General features: G+C 34.5%; 1 protein-coding gene across 1 annotated transcript; it reads left to right on the forward strand.

Moving 5' to 3' along the window:
* The first annotated feature begins 125 nt into the window (after positions 1-125).
* LOC132560459 (tRNA-dihydrouridine(20) synthase [NAD(P)+]-like) lies at positions 126-16770 on the forward strand. The gene is made up of 14 exons (XM_060225120.1): positions 126-421; positions 533-578; positions 1353-1444; positions 1635-1678; positions 2064-2124; positions 3069-3116; positions 4089-4154; positions 5750-5907; positions 7157-7322; positions 13109-13230; positions 13396-13548; positions 14702-14789; positions 15571-15644; positions 15938-16770. Exons 1-14 carry the CDS (start codon positions 302-304, stop codon positions 16344-16346), a joined length of 1647 nt encoding a protein of 548 aa, XP_060081103.1. The 5' UTR covers positions 126-301; the 3' UTR covers positions 16347-16770.
* Positions 16771-17082: the final 312 nt, after the last annotated feature.

Consider the following 17082-nt stretch of genomic DNA (forward strand, 5'->3'; position numbering starts at 1 on the left):
GTATCTGCGCATGTGCACTGAAAAACGAGTCGTCGCTATGTTTGGCAGGAAGGATATTCATACCGTGAATTTAAAGCGTACATGTAACATTGGCAATGGAAAATGAAAATGGCTGCGCCCATGGATGATTAAACCACACATTGCAAAGACACACAACTACGCGGAGCTATGGAAAAGACTTGCATACCTTTATTTATCCAAAGTTTTGATTTAAACTGACAGCAATGTCAAGCTGAAGAGTGCTATATATCACGTGACATAATTAAGACATTGATAAGATTTAGAAATTCACATTTTGGAAATGGCTGGTTCTGTCTTGGAATATTCCAAAAAGTTAATTTTGGCTCCCATGGTCCGCATCTCAACCCTTCCCACGAGACTGTTAGCTCTGCGTTATGGAGCAGATATTGTGTATTGTGAGGTAATAATATGAACACTTAAATGTATTGGCTTTATAGTTTTACAACTTATTAAAATTTGTGGAGAGGTCTTACTTTCTGTTTAATAATATTTGTGAAATTCCATTTTCCAGGAGGTGATTGACTTTAAGATTCTTGCTACCACGAGATATGAAAATAGTAAGTCATTTTTCTCCTGATACTTTCCATGTAGCAGCATACTGTATATATGTAATCAATCATAATCATTTGCCCATCATTAAAACAAAGGGAAACAACATACCAGTAAGCATTTTTTTGATCTCGAAAATTTTCGTTGGAGCACATAGTTATCATCATATCCGTCTTTCCGAAAATTTTCTGGTGCTGCAGTTGACATCCAACGGAGGCTCTTTTATATGATAAGTAACACATGCATACAAAAGCATGCAAAGACCTAACAGATGATGCCAAATCACATGATACATGGCTAACAGTACATTTCAATGCAATTATTTGCTTTGGTTTATCAGACATCATACTGATATCACACACACAATATTCACTTACTAAGTTGTAGCAAGTAGCACATATGACATTATCCTTGATTTTTGTCTACACTCAAAGAAAACAAAAACAAAAAATGATGTTGAATATATGGCACATACTTCAGGCAATAGATTTTCTTCAATACATATTTATTTATTCAATAACAATTTTAAAATTAATGATGTGAATCAGACACTTCTGTTTTAAATTTAGACATTTTCTATAGCGATACTGTATTATCCTCCTATATGCCCAGGATGATGGTGTTTTTAATCGGACCAAATATTAAGGTATGTTATGTTATTACAGGACAATGGAACAGCAATGGTTGATATACTTACTGCACAGCAATATACAAATAGGCTTCATTACTAACTAGTGATAGGTTATTGCCCGATAAATAAAGTACAACACTTTCCACTGCAGGTATACTTGGTACAGTAGATTATATCGCCACTGATGAAACAGTCGTGTTCAGAACTTGTCAAGAAGAAAAAGGAAAGGTTGTTTTTCAGTTGGTAAGTGTATTACTTAAGTATATTTAAGGATATTTTGTCAGTTTCTTCATGTATTTTCAGTTGTTCTTACTCAATAAAAATAAGAAATGAAAATTGATTTATGCATTATTTGCATTATCTTAATTCAACTGTTAAGTTTTTGTTTTATTTACTGGTGATATGCCTAATGTTTTCCATTCTTTTATTACAGGGAACATCTAATGCACAGAGAGCATTAAAGGCAGCTAAAAAAGTGTTAGTATTCAGTCATAATGTCCATCATGTAACAATATTAAATAGTATGTAGCTGTTGGCATAAACATTTTAGGTCTGGATCCCTCAGAAAGCATTGATTGTGTCCATAAAAATATGACCCAATACAAACAGGGTTAAGTACAACACACTTTTCATGATGAACATTTGTAATGGTAGCATACAATTTATAGATTAATCCAATTTTATGACAAATTGGGTATTATGACATGGTGATCAAGAGGGATAAGCTGAATAATGATGTTCATATATCAATTATCAGTGTGTTGTTGGATATGTGATATGTTATTTGTATGTTATTGTTGTCGCAACAAAGGAAATTTCACCACCAAAGTAAAATGTTCTCTTTTTTTCCTCTCGCTTTCAGGGAAAATGATGTTTCAGCTATTGATATCAACATGGGCTGTCCAAAGGAATTTTCCATCAAGGTAAGAAAGATTAAGATTTCAGTCAGACATATCTGTAGAGACACTGGGTAAGTAGTAATAACATTATTTTTTGATATAGAAGAGGTAAAAAAATTCATCAATGCTTTGAAAAAAAGTGTTTTCTTGGTATTTTAAATATGAAATTTTTATGAAGGATTTTTAAAGACAGGAGACTATGAAATTCATCAAACATATATACCTGGTACTTATATACAGTCAGTAGAAGGGAGATTTTTTTGTTTTGTTTAAAAAACTTTTACAAATTAACATGCTTTAATAAACTATCATATTATTTTATGTATATCATATATTGTCTTTATCGGTTTTTAGTGTAAGAGTGTAATTAAATGAAAATGCATTGTGACAATTTGACAGCTAACTCTACACTTTTGTTCATTTGTTGAATGGTGAACTTACATCAAGGCTCAGTCATTTGTGCTCTTTGCTTAATAAATTGACGGAAACAGATGTTTTTTAAAGCTGTTAGATACAGTTTTAAATCACAGAAAACTATATAAGTATGCCAAACTGAAGAATCTCATCTTGAATACTTTAAGGCTCTAGTTTTTCAGTAGAGCAAATTTTCAGTTTTAGTAAAATTTTCAAAAAGTATATGTTTTCCATGGAAAATCACGAAACAGACTAAAACTGTCACTGTTTATGTCATTTCCAAGGTATTTATTTTAATGATTTTTATTCAGTCCTTAAAAATACTGCAAATTAAAACCCCTCAATATCAGCATACTTTACAGTATACTGTAAGTTGACAGAAATAATTCCAGTGATTGCAGGGTACTTTTTACATGAGATATGGAGACTTTAAGCATGAAATTATTCATGATATGCAAACTGAAAACTTATTTACTGCAGAAAAGATCCTAAATGTGTCTATACATCTATACATCAAATAGCTGCTGATAAGGTAATCATGTTATGTTTTCTAGGGAGGTATGGGTGCTGCTTTACTGACACAACCTGATAAAGTCAAGGAAGTAAGTACGACAAATTCATGATCAATTTTATATATAATTTATACTTGTTTCCATACAGAATTATACCCCACCCCCATCATAAGAAAAGGATGGTATTATAGAATACAATTTTAATTGTTTCCTCTGATATCATTATAGGTGGAAATCTCTCTCATCCTATCTGTGTGTTCAACTGTTTCTGATCTATTATACTCTTTTGAATTTATTGATTTTTTTTGCTCCTTGAAATATTTTCGGGGGAGCATATAATTGCCACTTTGTCAGTCTGTCTGTCCATCCTTTTGTGTTTAAAGCATAACTTTGCCCAAAGTTAAACAAGGATCTTGAAACTTTTTTTTGTATACACTGGTCGTACTAAAATAATGTGTAGTGTACCAAATATAGGGCCCACAACCCCTTAATTATGGAGTTATGGCTCTTTGTTAAAAATTCATGTCAGGAGCATACATTGGTCATACGATGTACAATGTATCAGATTTTGGGCCCGCAACTCCTTGATTACACAGTTGTTGCCCTTTGTTAAAACTTCTGTGTCCTCCACACGACTTTGCTTTCCTTTAGACTAGGACAATGAAACTTTGTGTATACATTGGTCATACTAAGATGATGTGGAATGTACCTAATTCATGGTCTGAAACCCCTGAACTACAGAGTTGTTGCCCTTTGTTAAATTTTTGTGTCCTATAGAGTTGTTCATTAGTTTCACTGATACTCTTGTGTTTTTGGGAGGTGTTGGGTTGGGCTGTTATTGTGTTACACATGTCTGTTCGTCCTGTTGTCTTGTGTTCTGAATCATTGTCATTTCTTATTTGGTTCATTAGTCCATATTTGCCTCATAGTGTCAATGTTAAGTCCTACACCTGATCAGATTCTGATTTCATATGAGCAGAGGCATTCATGTCTATACAAGTAAACATCTCCTAGCTTGGTTTAAAAGATTGAATGCATGTTGACTTTTCTCTGAATTTTCAGATCCTGACAACTCTTGTTGAAGGCCTGTCTATACCTGTTACCTGTAAAATCAGACTGCTACCAAAAGTAAGGCAATGACTGTACTCAAAGTGTGAATTGTGATTACTGTGGTCCTGTGATAAGCTCATTGCAAGTAGCATGTGAATCTCATGACCGGCGGGGAAATGTTTGGAACAAATTTCTGAGATGTTTTAGAATAAGATAACAATAGAGCAATTGAATGAATTACACTGCGTTATAAATGGATTTTGCCTTCTTGACTTCTCAGTGATGCCAAGGGCTTAAATTGTTGAAATCTTGAGGGAGATCCAATATTGTTGAAATGAATGTCAGAAACCAGATTTGTAGATGCACTAACCAGAAAATTCAATAAATTGAATAATTTACAATATTGATTGCATGCGGATATTCTGAATTGTATTGAAACATGTCATGCAGGTTACAGTAAACTATGGGGACTAAATGTTAACCAGCACTGTCTACCTCCTGCAATCTCACAGATTGTACAAAAACCTCAAGATAATAAAAATGTATCTTTCAATATGTCTACAAATTTAGAATTAGATACAACAACTGATCTACTGCCTTTTCCCCCTGAAGCAACAATTGTGACATTTTTCTTTTCTGCACACTCTATAAGATTCACGCCTACATGTCTGTCAGTCTTATCATGGTATAGTGCATACCTATACCTACATTGTCTGGAGAGGCCTTATACCTTTATCATCTGGTAAGGCCTGGTACCTTTATCATCTGGTATGGCCTGGTACCTATATTGTGTGGTATGTCCTGGTACCTACATTGTCTGGTATGGCCTGGTACCTATATTGTGTGGTATGGCCTGGTACCTACATTGTGTGGTATGGCCTGGTACCTACATTGTGTGGTATGGCCTGGTACCTACATTGTCTGGTATGGCCTGGTACCTACATTGTCTGGTATGGCCTGGTACCTATATTATCTGGTATGGCCTGGTACCTAAATTGTCTGGTATGGCCTGGTACCTACATTGTCTGGTATGGCCTGGAACCTTTATCATCTGGTATGGCCTGGTACCTACATTGTCTGGTATGGCCTAGTTCCTATATTGTTTGGTATGGCCTGGTACCTACATTGTCTGGTATGGCCTGGAACCTTTATCATCTGGTATGGCCTGGTACCTACATTGTCTGGTATGGCCTAGTACCTACATTGTGTGGTATGGCCTGGTACCTATATTGTGTGGTATGGCTTGGTACCTACATTGTGTGGTATGGCCTGGTACCTACATTGTCTGGTATGGCCTGGTTCCTATATTGTTTGGTATGGCCTGGTACCTACATTGTCTGGTATGTCCTGGTACCTACATTGTCTGGTATGGCCTAGTTCCTATATTGTGTGGTATGACCTGGTACCTACATTGTCTGGTATGGCCTGGTACCTACATTGTCTGGTATGGCCTAGTTCCTATATTGTCTGGTATGGCCTGGTACCTATATTGTCTGGTATGGCCTGGTACCTACATTGTCTGGTATGGCCTAGTTCCTATATTGTCTGGTATGGCCAGGTTACTATATTATCTGGTATGGCCTGGTACCTGTATAGTGTGGTATGACTTTTTTTATTGTTCGACTGTGAAGACTTTATTTGTAGATACTGGGAAGGTTTTTATCTGTTAATAGTTAGAGGATACTCTAGCACTTGTGAAGATGATAGAGAGCACAGGTGTGGCAGCAATTGCTGTACATGGACGACTGAAGGAAGAACGACCTCGCCATCCAAACCGGAACCACATCATTAAAATCATTGCAGAGAATGTCAACATTCCAGTCATAGCCAAGTAGGTCAACATTTCTGTAATATCCAAGTAGGTCAATATTTCTGTTATAGCCAAGTAGGTCATCATTCCAGTCATAGCCGGGTAGGTCAACATTTCTGTTAAAGCCAAGTAGGTCTTCATTCAAGTCATAGTCAGGTAGATATTTATTTCAGTCATAGCCAAGTAGGTCAACATTTCTGTTATAGCCAAGTAGGTCAATATTTCTGTTATAGCCAAGTAGGTCATCATTCCAGTCATAGCCAAGTAGGTCAACATTTCTGTTATAGCCAAGTAGGTCTTCATTCAAGTCATAGCCAGGTAGATATTTATTTCAGTCATAGCCAAGTAGGTCAACATTTCTGTTATAGCCAAGTAGATCATCATTCCAGTCATAGCCAGGTAGATATTTATTTTAGTCATAGCCAGGTAGGTATTCATTTCAATCATAGCCAAGTAGGTCATCATTCCAGTGCTAGCCTATGTAAGTTTATAGTATGTCAACAAAGCACTTAAAATGATATTGTTCAGTATTTCTCATGGTATAATATATGGGTTGATTGTTCTTATCTTATATTGTGTAAATTGGCCGTTGATGGATTAAAACAATACAGAAATGATGATGATGATGATGATGATGATGATGATGATGATGATGATGATGACGATGACGATGATGATGACGATGATGGTGATGATGATGAGGATGATCTCAGTTCGATTATTCAATGAAACCTGAAACCTGTCTATGCAGGTTGCTTGAGGGAACTGTTGTAGACAAATGGCCTTTTGTGCTAATAAGGAAGGAGAGCCAATCACAACTTTACATCTGTCGCAATTACCTACATGTATCTGTACTCATGATGACATCCTTGTTATTCTATGGTTAACTTTCTTTTACAGATATATAATGTACTTCAGTTGAATTTATATATACATTATTATATTATCACAAACAAATCTACTTGACAAATCTACTTCCTGATACTATTTTGTGTTGGAAATGCTAAATATCTGCTTTATTGAATTGCAAAATAAACAGTTGGAAAAACTTCAAAGATGCTACCGGTGGGATTTCCTCTGTATAACTAGTAAAAACAATTTTGTAACATTAAATATTAGGGATCTTTATAGACAGGTAGCCTTTATATATCACGACCGAAGCAGGTGACCTTTATAAACAGGTGGACCTTATATACAGGTAGTCAGGTTTCACTATTCAGGTTTATACTTCAATATTTTACATATAGCTTTTAACGTTTTATTACCTCAGTGGTGGCTCTAAGGAGATGCGTACTTATGATGCCATAGCTACATTTCTACAGGAAACAGGTTGTACGTCAGCAATGATAGCACGTCAGGCAGAGTGGAACCCCACCATCTTCAGAAAGGAAGGCAAGCTGCCTTTGTTAGATGTTTGTAAAGAATATGTCAGAGTGGTGAGTTACTGTGTAACCTAGCGTTATCTCCTCTTCACGTGAAATATTTTGAACTAGTAATTTTGTTTTTTTACCTTTAAACCTTTATTTGATTAAAATTTTGAATGTGAATGAAGTATCCATAATTTCCAGACTATTTTGATCACAAAATCAATTATTCAATTGGAAAAATCTAAAATATGAATAGTTTTTGTGGTTTAATCTTTACTGAGGTATTTTCTTAACTATATGAATGTTAAAAGGAATTTCAAAATGGAAACTTTAATCTCCACTGAAAAAACTGTGGTGTTAAGTATTCTGTTGTACAACATCTTGTGAGACTCGTTTTGTAATGATCAACTACATTTGTACTTGGTAGTAACCATATACAGTAGATCCCAAGCTTGTTGGTTCTTCAAAGGACATTAGGGTCAGTATGTTGCATTTACCAATGGAATTGGTTTAGGTGTATATGCCAAACTGATTAAGCTTTGTTGAAACACAGTTCGTAGTAAGAGAAAAAAAAAAAAAGACTTGCATAGTTTATATCAGTCTTTCCTGGAACTACTTGTCATGTATTTTTGGTTATAAAATGACATATTTGATATAGCGAATTTTGTGTGTGACTGATGTGTTGAAACAGTTCAACAGTCATTATTTCAATAGATTCTTGACATACTTTACTAATGCATTTCTGAATGTATTACTGAGTTGCTACCTACTATCATCAAATGGTGCACCTTTCAAATCTTTCATCCATGATCTGTCCTTATATACAATTTTATTTATCACTTTTTTGTGATAAAACACGATAGAACCTTCATAAATTTCTTGTGTATGTTTCCCATTGTCTATAGTTGTGCCAATTGCTGAATGATAACACAAACAGGCAGTCATTTTGGTTTTGGACAGTTTAATTGTTATTGCTGTTTCTTGAGAAACAGTTGTATGATCTGACTAAAATTTCAGATATATGTTTACCTTGATCTCTAGTTCTGCAAATTATACAACAAAGAGTTGACCTGCATCTTGGATTTTGACAGATTAATTCCTTTCTGTGTTGTATGTCCTGGTTCCTCTATAAGTGGGTTACCTGTTGTTAATGTGTTGTATGTCCTGGTTTCTCTATAAGTGGATTACCTGTTATTTATGTGTTGTATGTCCTGGTTTCTCTATAAGTGGGTTACCTGTTGTTTATCTGTTGTATGTCCTGGTTTCTCTATAAGTAGGTTACCTTTTATTTCTGTGTTGTATGGCCTGGTTTCTCTATAAGTGGGGTACCTGTTGTTTATGTGTTGTATGTCCTGGTTTCTCTTTAAATGAATTACCTGTTGTTTATGTGTTGTATGTCCTGGTTTCTCTATACGTGAATTACCTGTTATTTATGTGTTGTATGTCCTGGTTTCTCTATAAGTGAATTACCTGTTATTTATGTGTTGTATGTCCTGGTTTCTATAAGTGGGTTACCTGTTATTTATGTGTTGTATGTCCTGGTTTCTCTATAAGTGGGTTACCTGTTGTTAATGTGTTGTATGTCCTGGTTTCTCTATAAGTGGGTTACCTGTTGTTTATCTGTTGTATGTCCTGGTTTCTCTATAAGTAGGTTACCTTTTATTTCTGTGTTGTATGGCCTGGTTTCTCTATAAGTGGGGTACCTGTTGTTTATGTGTTGTATGTCCTGGTTTCTCTTTAAATGAATTACCTGTTGTTTATGTGTTGTATGTCCTGGTTTCTCTATAAGTGAATTACCTGTTATTTATGTGTTGTATGTCCTGGTTTCTCTATAAGTGAATTACCTGTTATTTATGTGTTGTATGTCCTGGTTTCTATAAGTGGGTTACCTGTTATTTATGTGTTGTATGTCCTGGTTTCTCTATAAGTGGGTTACCTGTTGTTAATGTGTTGTATGTCCTGGTTTCTCTTTAAATGAATTACCTGTTGTTTATGTGTTGTATGTCCTGGTTTCTCTATAAATGAATTACCTGTTGTTTATGTGTTGTATGTCCTGCTTTCTCTATAAATGAATTACCTGTTGTTAATGTGTTGTATGTCCTGGTTTCTCTATAAGTGAATTACCTGTTGTTTATGTGTTGTATGTCCTGGTTTCTCTATAAATGGGGTACCTGTTGTTTATGTGTTGTATGTCCTGGTTTCTCTTTAAATGAATTACCTGTTGTTTATGTGTTGTATGTCCTGGTTTCTCTATAAGTGAATTACCTGTTGTTTATTTGTTGTATGTCCTGGTTTCTCTATAAATGAATTACCTGTTGTTTATGTGGTGTATGTCCTGGTTTCTCTATAAATGAATTACCTGTTGTTTATGTGTTGTATGTCCTGCTTTCTCTATAAATGAATTACCTGTTGTTAATGTGTTGTATGTCCTGGTTTCTCTATAAGTGAATTACCTGTTGTTTATGTGTTGTATGTCCTGGTTTCTCTATAAATGGGGTACCTGTTGTTTATGTGTTGTATGTCCTGGTTTCTCTTTAAATGAATTACCTGTTGTTTATGTGTTGTATGTCCTGGTTTCTCTATAAGTGAATTACCTGTTATTTATGTGTTGTATGTCCTGGTTTCTCTATAAGTGAATTACCTGTTATTTATGTGTTGTATGTCCTGGTTTCTATAAGTGGGTTACCTGTTATTTATGTGTTGTATGTCCTGGTTTCTCTATAAGTGGATTACCTGTTGTTAATGTGTTGTATGTCCTGGTTTCTCTTTAAATGAATTACCTGTTGTTTATGTGTTGTATGTCCTGGTTTCTCTATAAGTGAATTACCTGTTATTTATGTGTTGTATGTCCTGGTTTCTCTATAAGTGGGTTACCTGTTGTTTATGCGTTGTATGTCCTGGTTTCTATAAGTGGGTTACCTATTGTTTATGTGTTGTATGTCCTGGTTTCTGTTATTGATGTGTTGTATGTCCTGGTTTCTCTATAAGTTGATTACTTGTTGCTTATGTGTTGTATGTCCTGTTGTTATTTATGTGTTGTGTTGGTTTCTCTATAAGTGGATTACCTGTTGTTAATGTGTTGTATGTCCTGGTTTCTCTTTAAATGAATTACCTGTTGTTTATGTGTTGTATGTCCTGGTTTCTCTATAAGTGAATTACCTGTTATTTATGTGTTGTATGTCCTGGTTTCTCTATAAGTGGGTTACCTGTTGTTTATGCGTTGTATGTCCTGGTTTCTATAAGTGGGTTACCTATTGTTTATGTGTTGTATGTCCTGGTTTCTCTATAAATGGGTTACCTGTTATTGATGTGTTGTATGTCCTGGTTTCTCTATAAGTTGATTACTTGTTGCTTATGTGTTGTATGTCCTGGTTTCTCTATAAGTGGGTTACCTGTTGTTAATGTGTTGTATGTCCTGGTTTCTCTATAAGTGGATTACCTCTTGTTTATGTGTTGTTTGTCCTGGTTTCTCTATAAGTGGGTTACCTGTTGTTAATGTGTTGTATGTCCTGGTTTCTCTATAAGTTGATTACCTGTTGTTTATGTGTTGTATGTCCTGGTTTCTCTATAAGTGAATTACCTGTTGTTTATGTGTTGTATGTCCTGGTTTCTCTATAAGTGGGTTACCTGTTGTTAATGTGTTGTATGTCCTGGTTTCTCTATAAGTGGATTACCTGTTATTTATGTGTTGTATGTCCTGGTTTCTCTATAAGTGGGTTACCTGTTGTTAATGTGTTGTATGTCCTGGTTTCTCTATAAATGAATTACCTGTTGTTTATGTGTTGTATGTCCTGGTTTCTCTATAAATGAATTACCTGTTGTTTATGTGTTGTATGTCCTGCTTTCTCTATAAATGAATTACCTGTTGTTAATGTGTTGTATGTCCTGGTTTCTCTATAAGTGAATTACCTGTTGTTTATGTGTTGTATACCCTGGTTTCTCTATAAGTGGATTACCTGTTGTTTATGTGTTGTATGTCCTGGTTTCTCTATAAATGGATTACCTGTTGTTTATGTGTTGTATACCCTGGTTTCTCTATAAATGGATTACCTGTTGTTTATTTGTTGTATGTCCTGGTTTCTCTATTAGTGGGTTACCTGTTGTTAATGTGTTGTATGTCCTGGTTTCTCTATAAATGAATTACCTGTTGTTTATGTGTTGTATGTCCTGGTTTCTCTATAAGTTGATTACCTGTTATTTATGTGTTGTATGTCCTGGTTTCTCTTTAAATGAATTACCTGTTGTTTATGTGTTGTATGTCCTGGTTTCTCTATAAGTGGATTACCTGTTGTTTATGTGTTGTATGTCCTGGTTTCTCTGTAAATGAATTACCTGTTGTTTAAGTGTTGTATGTCCTGGTTTCTCTATAAGTGAATTACCTGTTATTTATGTGTTGTATGTCCTGGTTTCTCTATAAGTGAATTACCTGTTATTTATGTGTTGTATGTCCTGGTTTCTATAAGTGGGTTACCTGTTATTTATGTGTTGTATGTCCTGGTTTCTCTATAAGTGGATTACCTGTTGTTAATGTGTTGTATGTCCTGGTTTCTCTTTAAATGAATTACCTGTTGTTTATGTGTTGTATGTCCTGGTTTCTCTATAAGTGAATTACCTGTTATTTATGTGTTGTATGTCCTGGTTTCTCTATAAGTGGGTTACCTGTTGTTTATGCGTTGTATGTCCTGGTTTCTATAAGTGGGTTACCTATTGTTTATGTGTTGTATGTCCTGGTTTCTCTATAAATGGGTTACCTGTTATTGATGTGTTGTATGTCCTGGTTTCTCTATAAGTTGATTACTTGTTGCTTATGTGTTGTATGTCCTGGTTTCTCTATAAGTGGGTTACCTGTTGTTAATGTGTTGTATGTCCTGGTTTCTCTATAAGTGGATTACCTCTTGTTTATGTGTTGTTTGTCCTGGTTTCTCTATAAGTGGGTTACCTGTTGTTAATGTGTTGTATGTCCTGGTTTCTCTATAAGTTGATTACCTGTTGTTTATGTGTTGTATGTCCTGGTTTCTCTATAAGTGAATTACCTGTTGTTTATGTGTTGTATGTCCTGGTTTCTCTATAAGTGGGTTACCTGTTGTTAATGTGTTGTATGTCCTGGTTTCTCTATAAGTGGATTACCTGTTATTTATGTGTTGTATGTCCTGGTTTCTCTATAAGTGGGTTACCTGTTGTTAATGTGTTGTATGTCCTGGTTTCTCTATAAATGAATTACCTGTTGTTTATGTGTTGTATGTCCTGGTTTCTCTATAAATGAATTACCTGTTGTTTATGTGTTGTATGTCCTGCTTTCTCTATAAATGAATTACCTGTTGTTTATGTGTTGTATGTCCTGGTTTCTCTATAAATGAATTACCTGTTGTTTATGTGTTGTATACCCTGGTTTCTCTATAAGTGGATTACCTGTTGTTTATGTGTTGTATACCCTGGTTTCTCTATAAATGGATTACCTGTTGTTTATGTGTTGTATACCCTGGTTTCTCTATAAATGGATTACCTGTTGTTTATTTGTTGTATGTCCTGGTTTCTCTATTAGTGGGTTACCTGTTGTTAATGTGTTGTATGTCCTGGTTTCTCTATAAATGAATTACCTGTTGTTTATGTGTTGTATGTCCTGGTTTCTCTATAAGTTGATTACCTGTTATTTATGTGTTGTATGTCCTGGTTTCTCTTTAAATGAATTACCTGTTGTTTATGTGTTGTATGTCCTGGTTTCTCTATAAGTGGATTACCTGTTGTTTATGTGTTGTATGTCCTGGTTTCTCTGTAAATGAATTACCTGTTGTTTAAGTGTTTTATGCTCTGTTTTCTCTATTTGTAATTAGATTACACATGTTGGTATGTTGTAGGCCCTGCAGTACAACAATGTCTATACCAACATCAAGTATTGTGTCCTCAACATGATGCATGAAGACATGGATTTGGAGGAGGGACAGAAGATGCTGGCATCAATGTCTCAGGAGGATATCAGGTGAGGGGTTATATCAAAGGTGATTTTAAAGACACTTCTGTGATATGGGATGTCTCAAAGGTCATTAATGACACCAATATGACATGGTACCACTATGATAAATTATGGGTTATCTCAAATATCAACGTAGACCAGTCTTTTTAAAAAGTGTTTAATGTTTTTCAGTGACATATGGGGCCTCCGACAGTACTTTGAGGACTTAAAAGCATGTTGGAAGAAGAAAGAGATGGAACTCTTTGATAAAAAGATAGAAATTACAACAAAGAAAACAGAAAATGGAGATATGGAATTTGTGGAAATGCCAGTCCGCTACCTTAAGTATGTTGTATTTAAGGGCTTGAATGAAGTGTGAATGAAATTCATTTTTCAATATTTTGTCAGATCATTTTTGTCCATTATCATGCTCCTCGAACATTTTAGGAGGAGCATATAGTTACCACCATGTCTGTCAGTCCATCCATCAGTCTGGAGCATAACTTTGCCCATAGTTAAGCAAGGATCATGAAATTTGGTATGTACATTGGTTATACTAAGGCAATGTGCAGTCTTCTAAATTCATGGCCCTGGACCCCAAACTTTCAGAGTTACTGCCCTTTGTTAATTTTTTGTGTGTCCAGAGCAAAAGTTTGTTTGTATTAAGCTACAGTGATGAGGTTTGGTGTATATATTGGTCATACCAAGAAAATGTGCAATGTGCCAAATTCAGGACCTTCCACCCCTAAGTTACTGAATTATTGCCCTTTGTTACAATTTTGTATTTTATGAAGTTGTTCTCAGCAAGCTTACATCAGTTTGATAATTTATTAGCCGAAGTCTGAAATGCCATTCTGGAGTTAAATTAATTGCACATCTGTACTTACTATTCTCATACTCATGATTTGTTTACCTATAATTTTCCTGAAATACCTACTGACCTAGCCACTGCATGGAATGATTGGAATTTCATCAATATTACCATAACATTTTATCTATTATTTTCTAACTGTCATGTTCTATGGCCAAAATAATTTGTTTCCCCTTGAACAAAACTTTGCTATCAAAAACATCTTCCCAGTTTTAAAGAAAACATTACTATATTTTCCCAGTTCATACAAGAATAGGCTGCTGGAAAATTAAGGTTGGAAAAGCACTGCAGTATATTAATTAGCATCTTGCTGGCCAAGGGTTTGTCTTGTATATACACTCAATATGTATCCAAGATCAACCCTTGGATATCTAAGATTATTGATTATTAGAACTGAGTGGAAATGAACAAAATATCCCATATATTCCATTTCACTGAAATTTTCAGCAACAGACAATTCTAAAGCCCTATCCTTTGCGTTTTTAAAATTGAATTTCAAACTTTTTACAACCTACAGATCTGAAACATATACAGTAATTTATAAAAGATAAACATTAAGTGTTTTTTTCTTTTGCACTATTATGATGATAATAATCAATTATGTGTTTCCTTAATGATGTTATACAGGAAGGACTACCCTGTTGGAATCAGTGCTAAACAGAGGCTGTTTGAGTGGGCTAGGCGGAATAAGATCCTACGTCCAGATTACAACACTGTAAGTTACATTAATCGGTTCTATTTTCATCACCAATACATAAATACACATTGATTTATTATTGATTATAATCAGTTTGATTAATTTCCTGCAAAATAGTTTGAACTGTTCTTCCATGCTTTGAAAATATAATTTATTTAAATCAGTGTTTATTGACAAGTTTTACTGTTTAAAGGTATGATTTCTTTAATCCATTAATTTACACATATCTTTTTCATTGTTGGATCATCACCGATTGAATCAGATGAAAATCAGGTAATCTTGTTGTAAAGAAAAACTGTTTAAAAGCATCTAACCATGAATAGAAACAAAAGCAGTACACTGTTAAGATTGTAAAATGTTGTTCTAGGTACGTTACAATTAATATCTATTTTGGACTGTGGACTCTGTCGGTATAGCTTTGGTCTATATAACTTCAGATGAAGGGCTGAGCTGTTCAGTCCAATACTCTCTATCCATGACAGATTGTCTTTCTCTGGGACCTGAGAAACAGACCAGACTGTGCTAATATCATTTTGTCCTTTAGCATGACACTTTACTTCAGTTGCTCTGGACGACATGCAACAGGCCTCCAATCTGTTGTTCATTGCAGTAGCCACCACCTTCTTCAAGGAGACTTCGCTTTAAAACGACCTTGTCTGTTTATAAACCCAACAAAACAACAAATTATATCTATGTGACCGCTGTCTCTGACTGATCAATATTACACAACCATGATATATACATGTAACAAATTAATGCTCCAGTATGTCAGTATACACTAATATATCCTTTACTGTAGGTGGAGAGAGAAGGAGATCGCTATTTCATGAGTGTGATGACATTGGGAGAGACGAAATACAAAAGCGCCTTCTGGTAAGATTTTTTAAATTTTTATTTGATTTTGAAATTTTATTATTTTTTTTTTTCAGTCATATTTAGTTTTGAAAAAATTGAAAATAATTCAACAGTATTACAATGATAATGATAAGAGACACAGTTATTAGAATTAATTTATAAAGATTTGAGAATCCTAAAATACCTAGCGTGCTACCACAACACTTAACATTCATCTTTGAGACAATGCCTAGGGATAGGAAGAATCATGGCGATGGAAACCATGTATGTAATCAACCATAACATACGTAAAACTGTATCTATTTCTACAGGGAAAAATCGAAAAGTATTGCAGAACAGAATGCTGCAATTGTAGCATCAATTGTACTGGGTATAGATGATGGTCGCAAACCAGGATCCGCTGAAATGACAGATGCAGTGGCAGTCAGGTGGAGACAACTCTGTCAGGAGGAAAATGCAAGTGATAATATATCCCAGACAAGTTGTGAATCTTCAATAAACTTGAAACATAAAGAGAATGAAAATATAACTGAATATAAATTTGATGAGACAACGAGGAAACACAAGATTTCTGAAACTGACATTACAGAAGATTTGAATGGAATAGCCAGTAAAAGAAAATGTGATAAATTTACTGAGGGAGGTGAACAGAACAGCAATGACAATAATATGGACAGCCCATCAGCAGCTTCATCTATAAACAAGAGTGGACTTGGTTAGTCCTCAGAAAAAGTACATGATGTTCTAATATTTCAATGTAATTCAACTTAAAGAATTTATGCAATTTTAAAATTATTTGACTGATAAAGTAAAAAAAATAAACTTTTATGATTATTAAAATTCAATTCATTTATTGGAATGGTATACTAAATCTGAATTGCTCTTGAATAATTTTTTCTCAGATGTGTGTAAATTGTCAGTTTTCAAATATGATAGTTGGAAAAATCTTACCTTTGTGATTTATCTTGTTGCAAAGCAGGGTTTTGTCAATTTAGCTTCCAATAATTACTTTGTGATTTAATCCTGATGAACATTAGAAACACATCAGTATCACTTATATCTTAAATGTGATACAGTCATTGGTAAGTACAAAGATTTGTATCTAGGTCATGAAGTATGAAAAATACACCAACATATGACCAAGACAGTGATTAAAGTCTGACCAAACTCACCTGCTTTTATTGTTATCAAACATATTTCAGTGTACAAAAATATATTTCTATCGGGAGAAATTATTAATGTGATGGAAACTTATAAAACAGCATTTTGATATGTTAAGTTGTATTGACCAATCAGAATGGTGCTTTCTATTTGCTGCATTAAGCTCCAACAATTGAACTTTTCAGGAGGAAAGTGAAGTAAACCTTGAAGTGTTGGTTTTGATAGTTTAAATTTTTTTATCACTTTTTCCGAGGTTTCATTCTTTGATAACATATATGAAGGTTCTCCTCGGTGC

The sequence above is a fragment of the Ylistrum balloti genome, unplaced genomic scaffold (genome assembly GCF_031769215.1).
Source record: "Ylistrum balloti isolate Yb309-2 unplaced genomic scaffold, AGI_CSIRO_Ybal_v1 Utg371064, whole genome shotgun sequence".
In the NCBI taxonomy this organism is placed as follows: Eukaryota; Metazoa; Mollusca; class Bivalvia; order Pectinida; family Pectinidae; genus Ylistrum; species Ylistrum balloti.

Bases quoted from the DNA above. Each gene is read 5' to 3' on its own strand.
- LOC132560459 (XM_060225120.1), top strand. From the start codon at position 302: ATGGCTGGTTCTGTCTTGGAATATTCCAAAAAGTTAATTTTGGCTCCC. The intron at 5,908-7,156 runs GTAGGTCAACAT...TTATTACCTCAG, and splicing joins AACATTCCAGTCATAGCCAA to TGGTGGCTCTAAGGAGATGC. The intron at 13,231-13,395 runs GTGAGGGGTTAT...AATGTTTTTCAG, and splicing joins ATGTCTCAGGAGGATATCAG to TGACATATGGGGCCTCCGAC.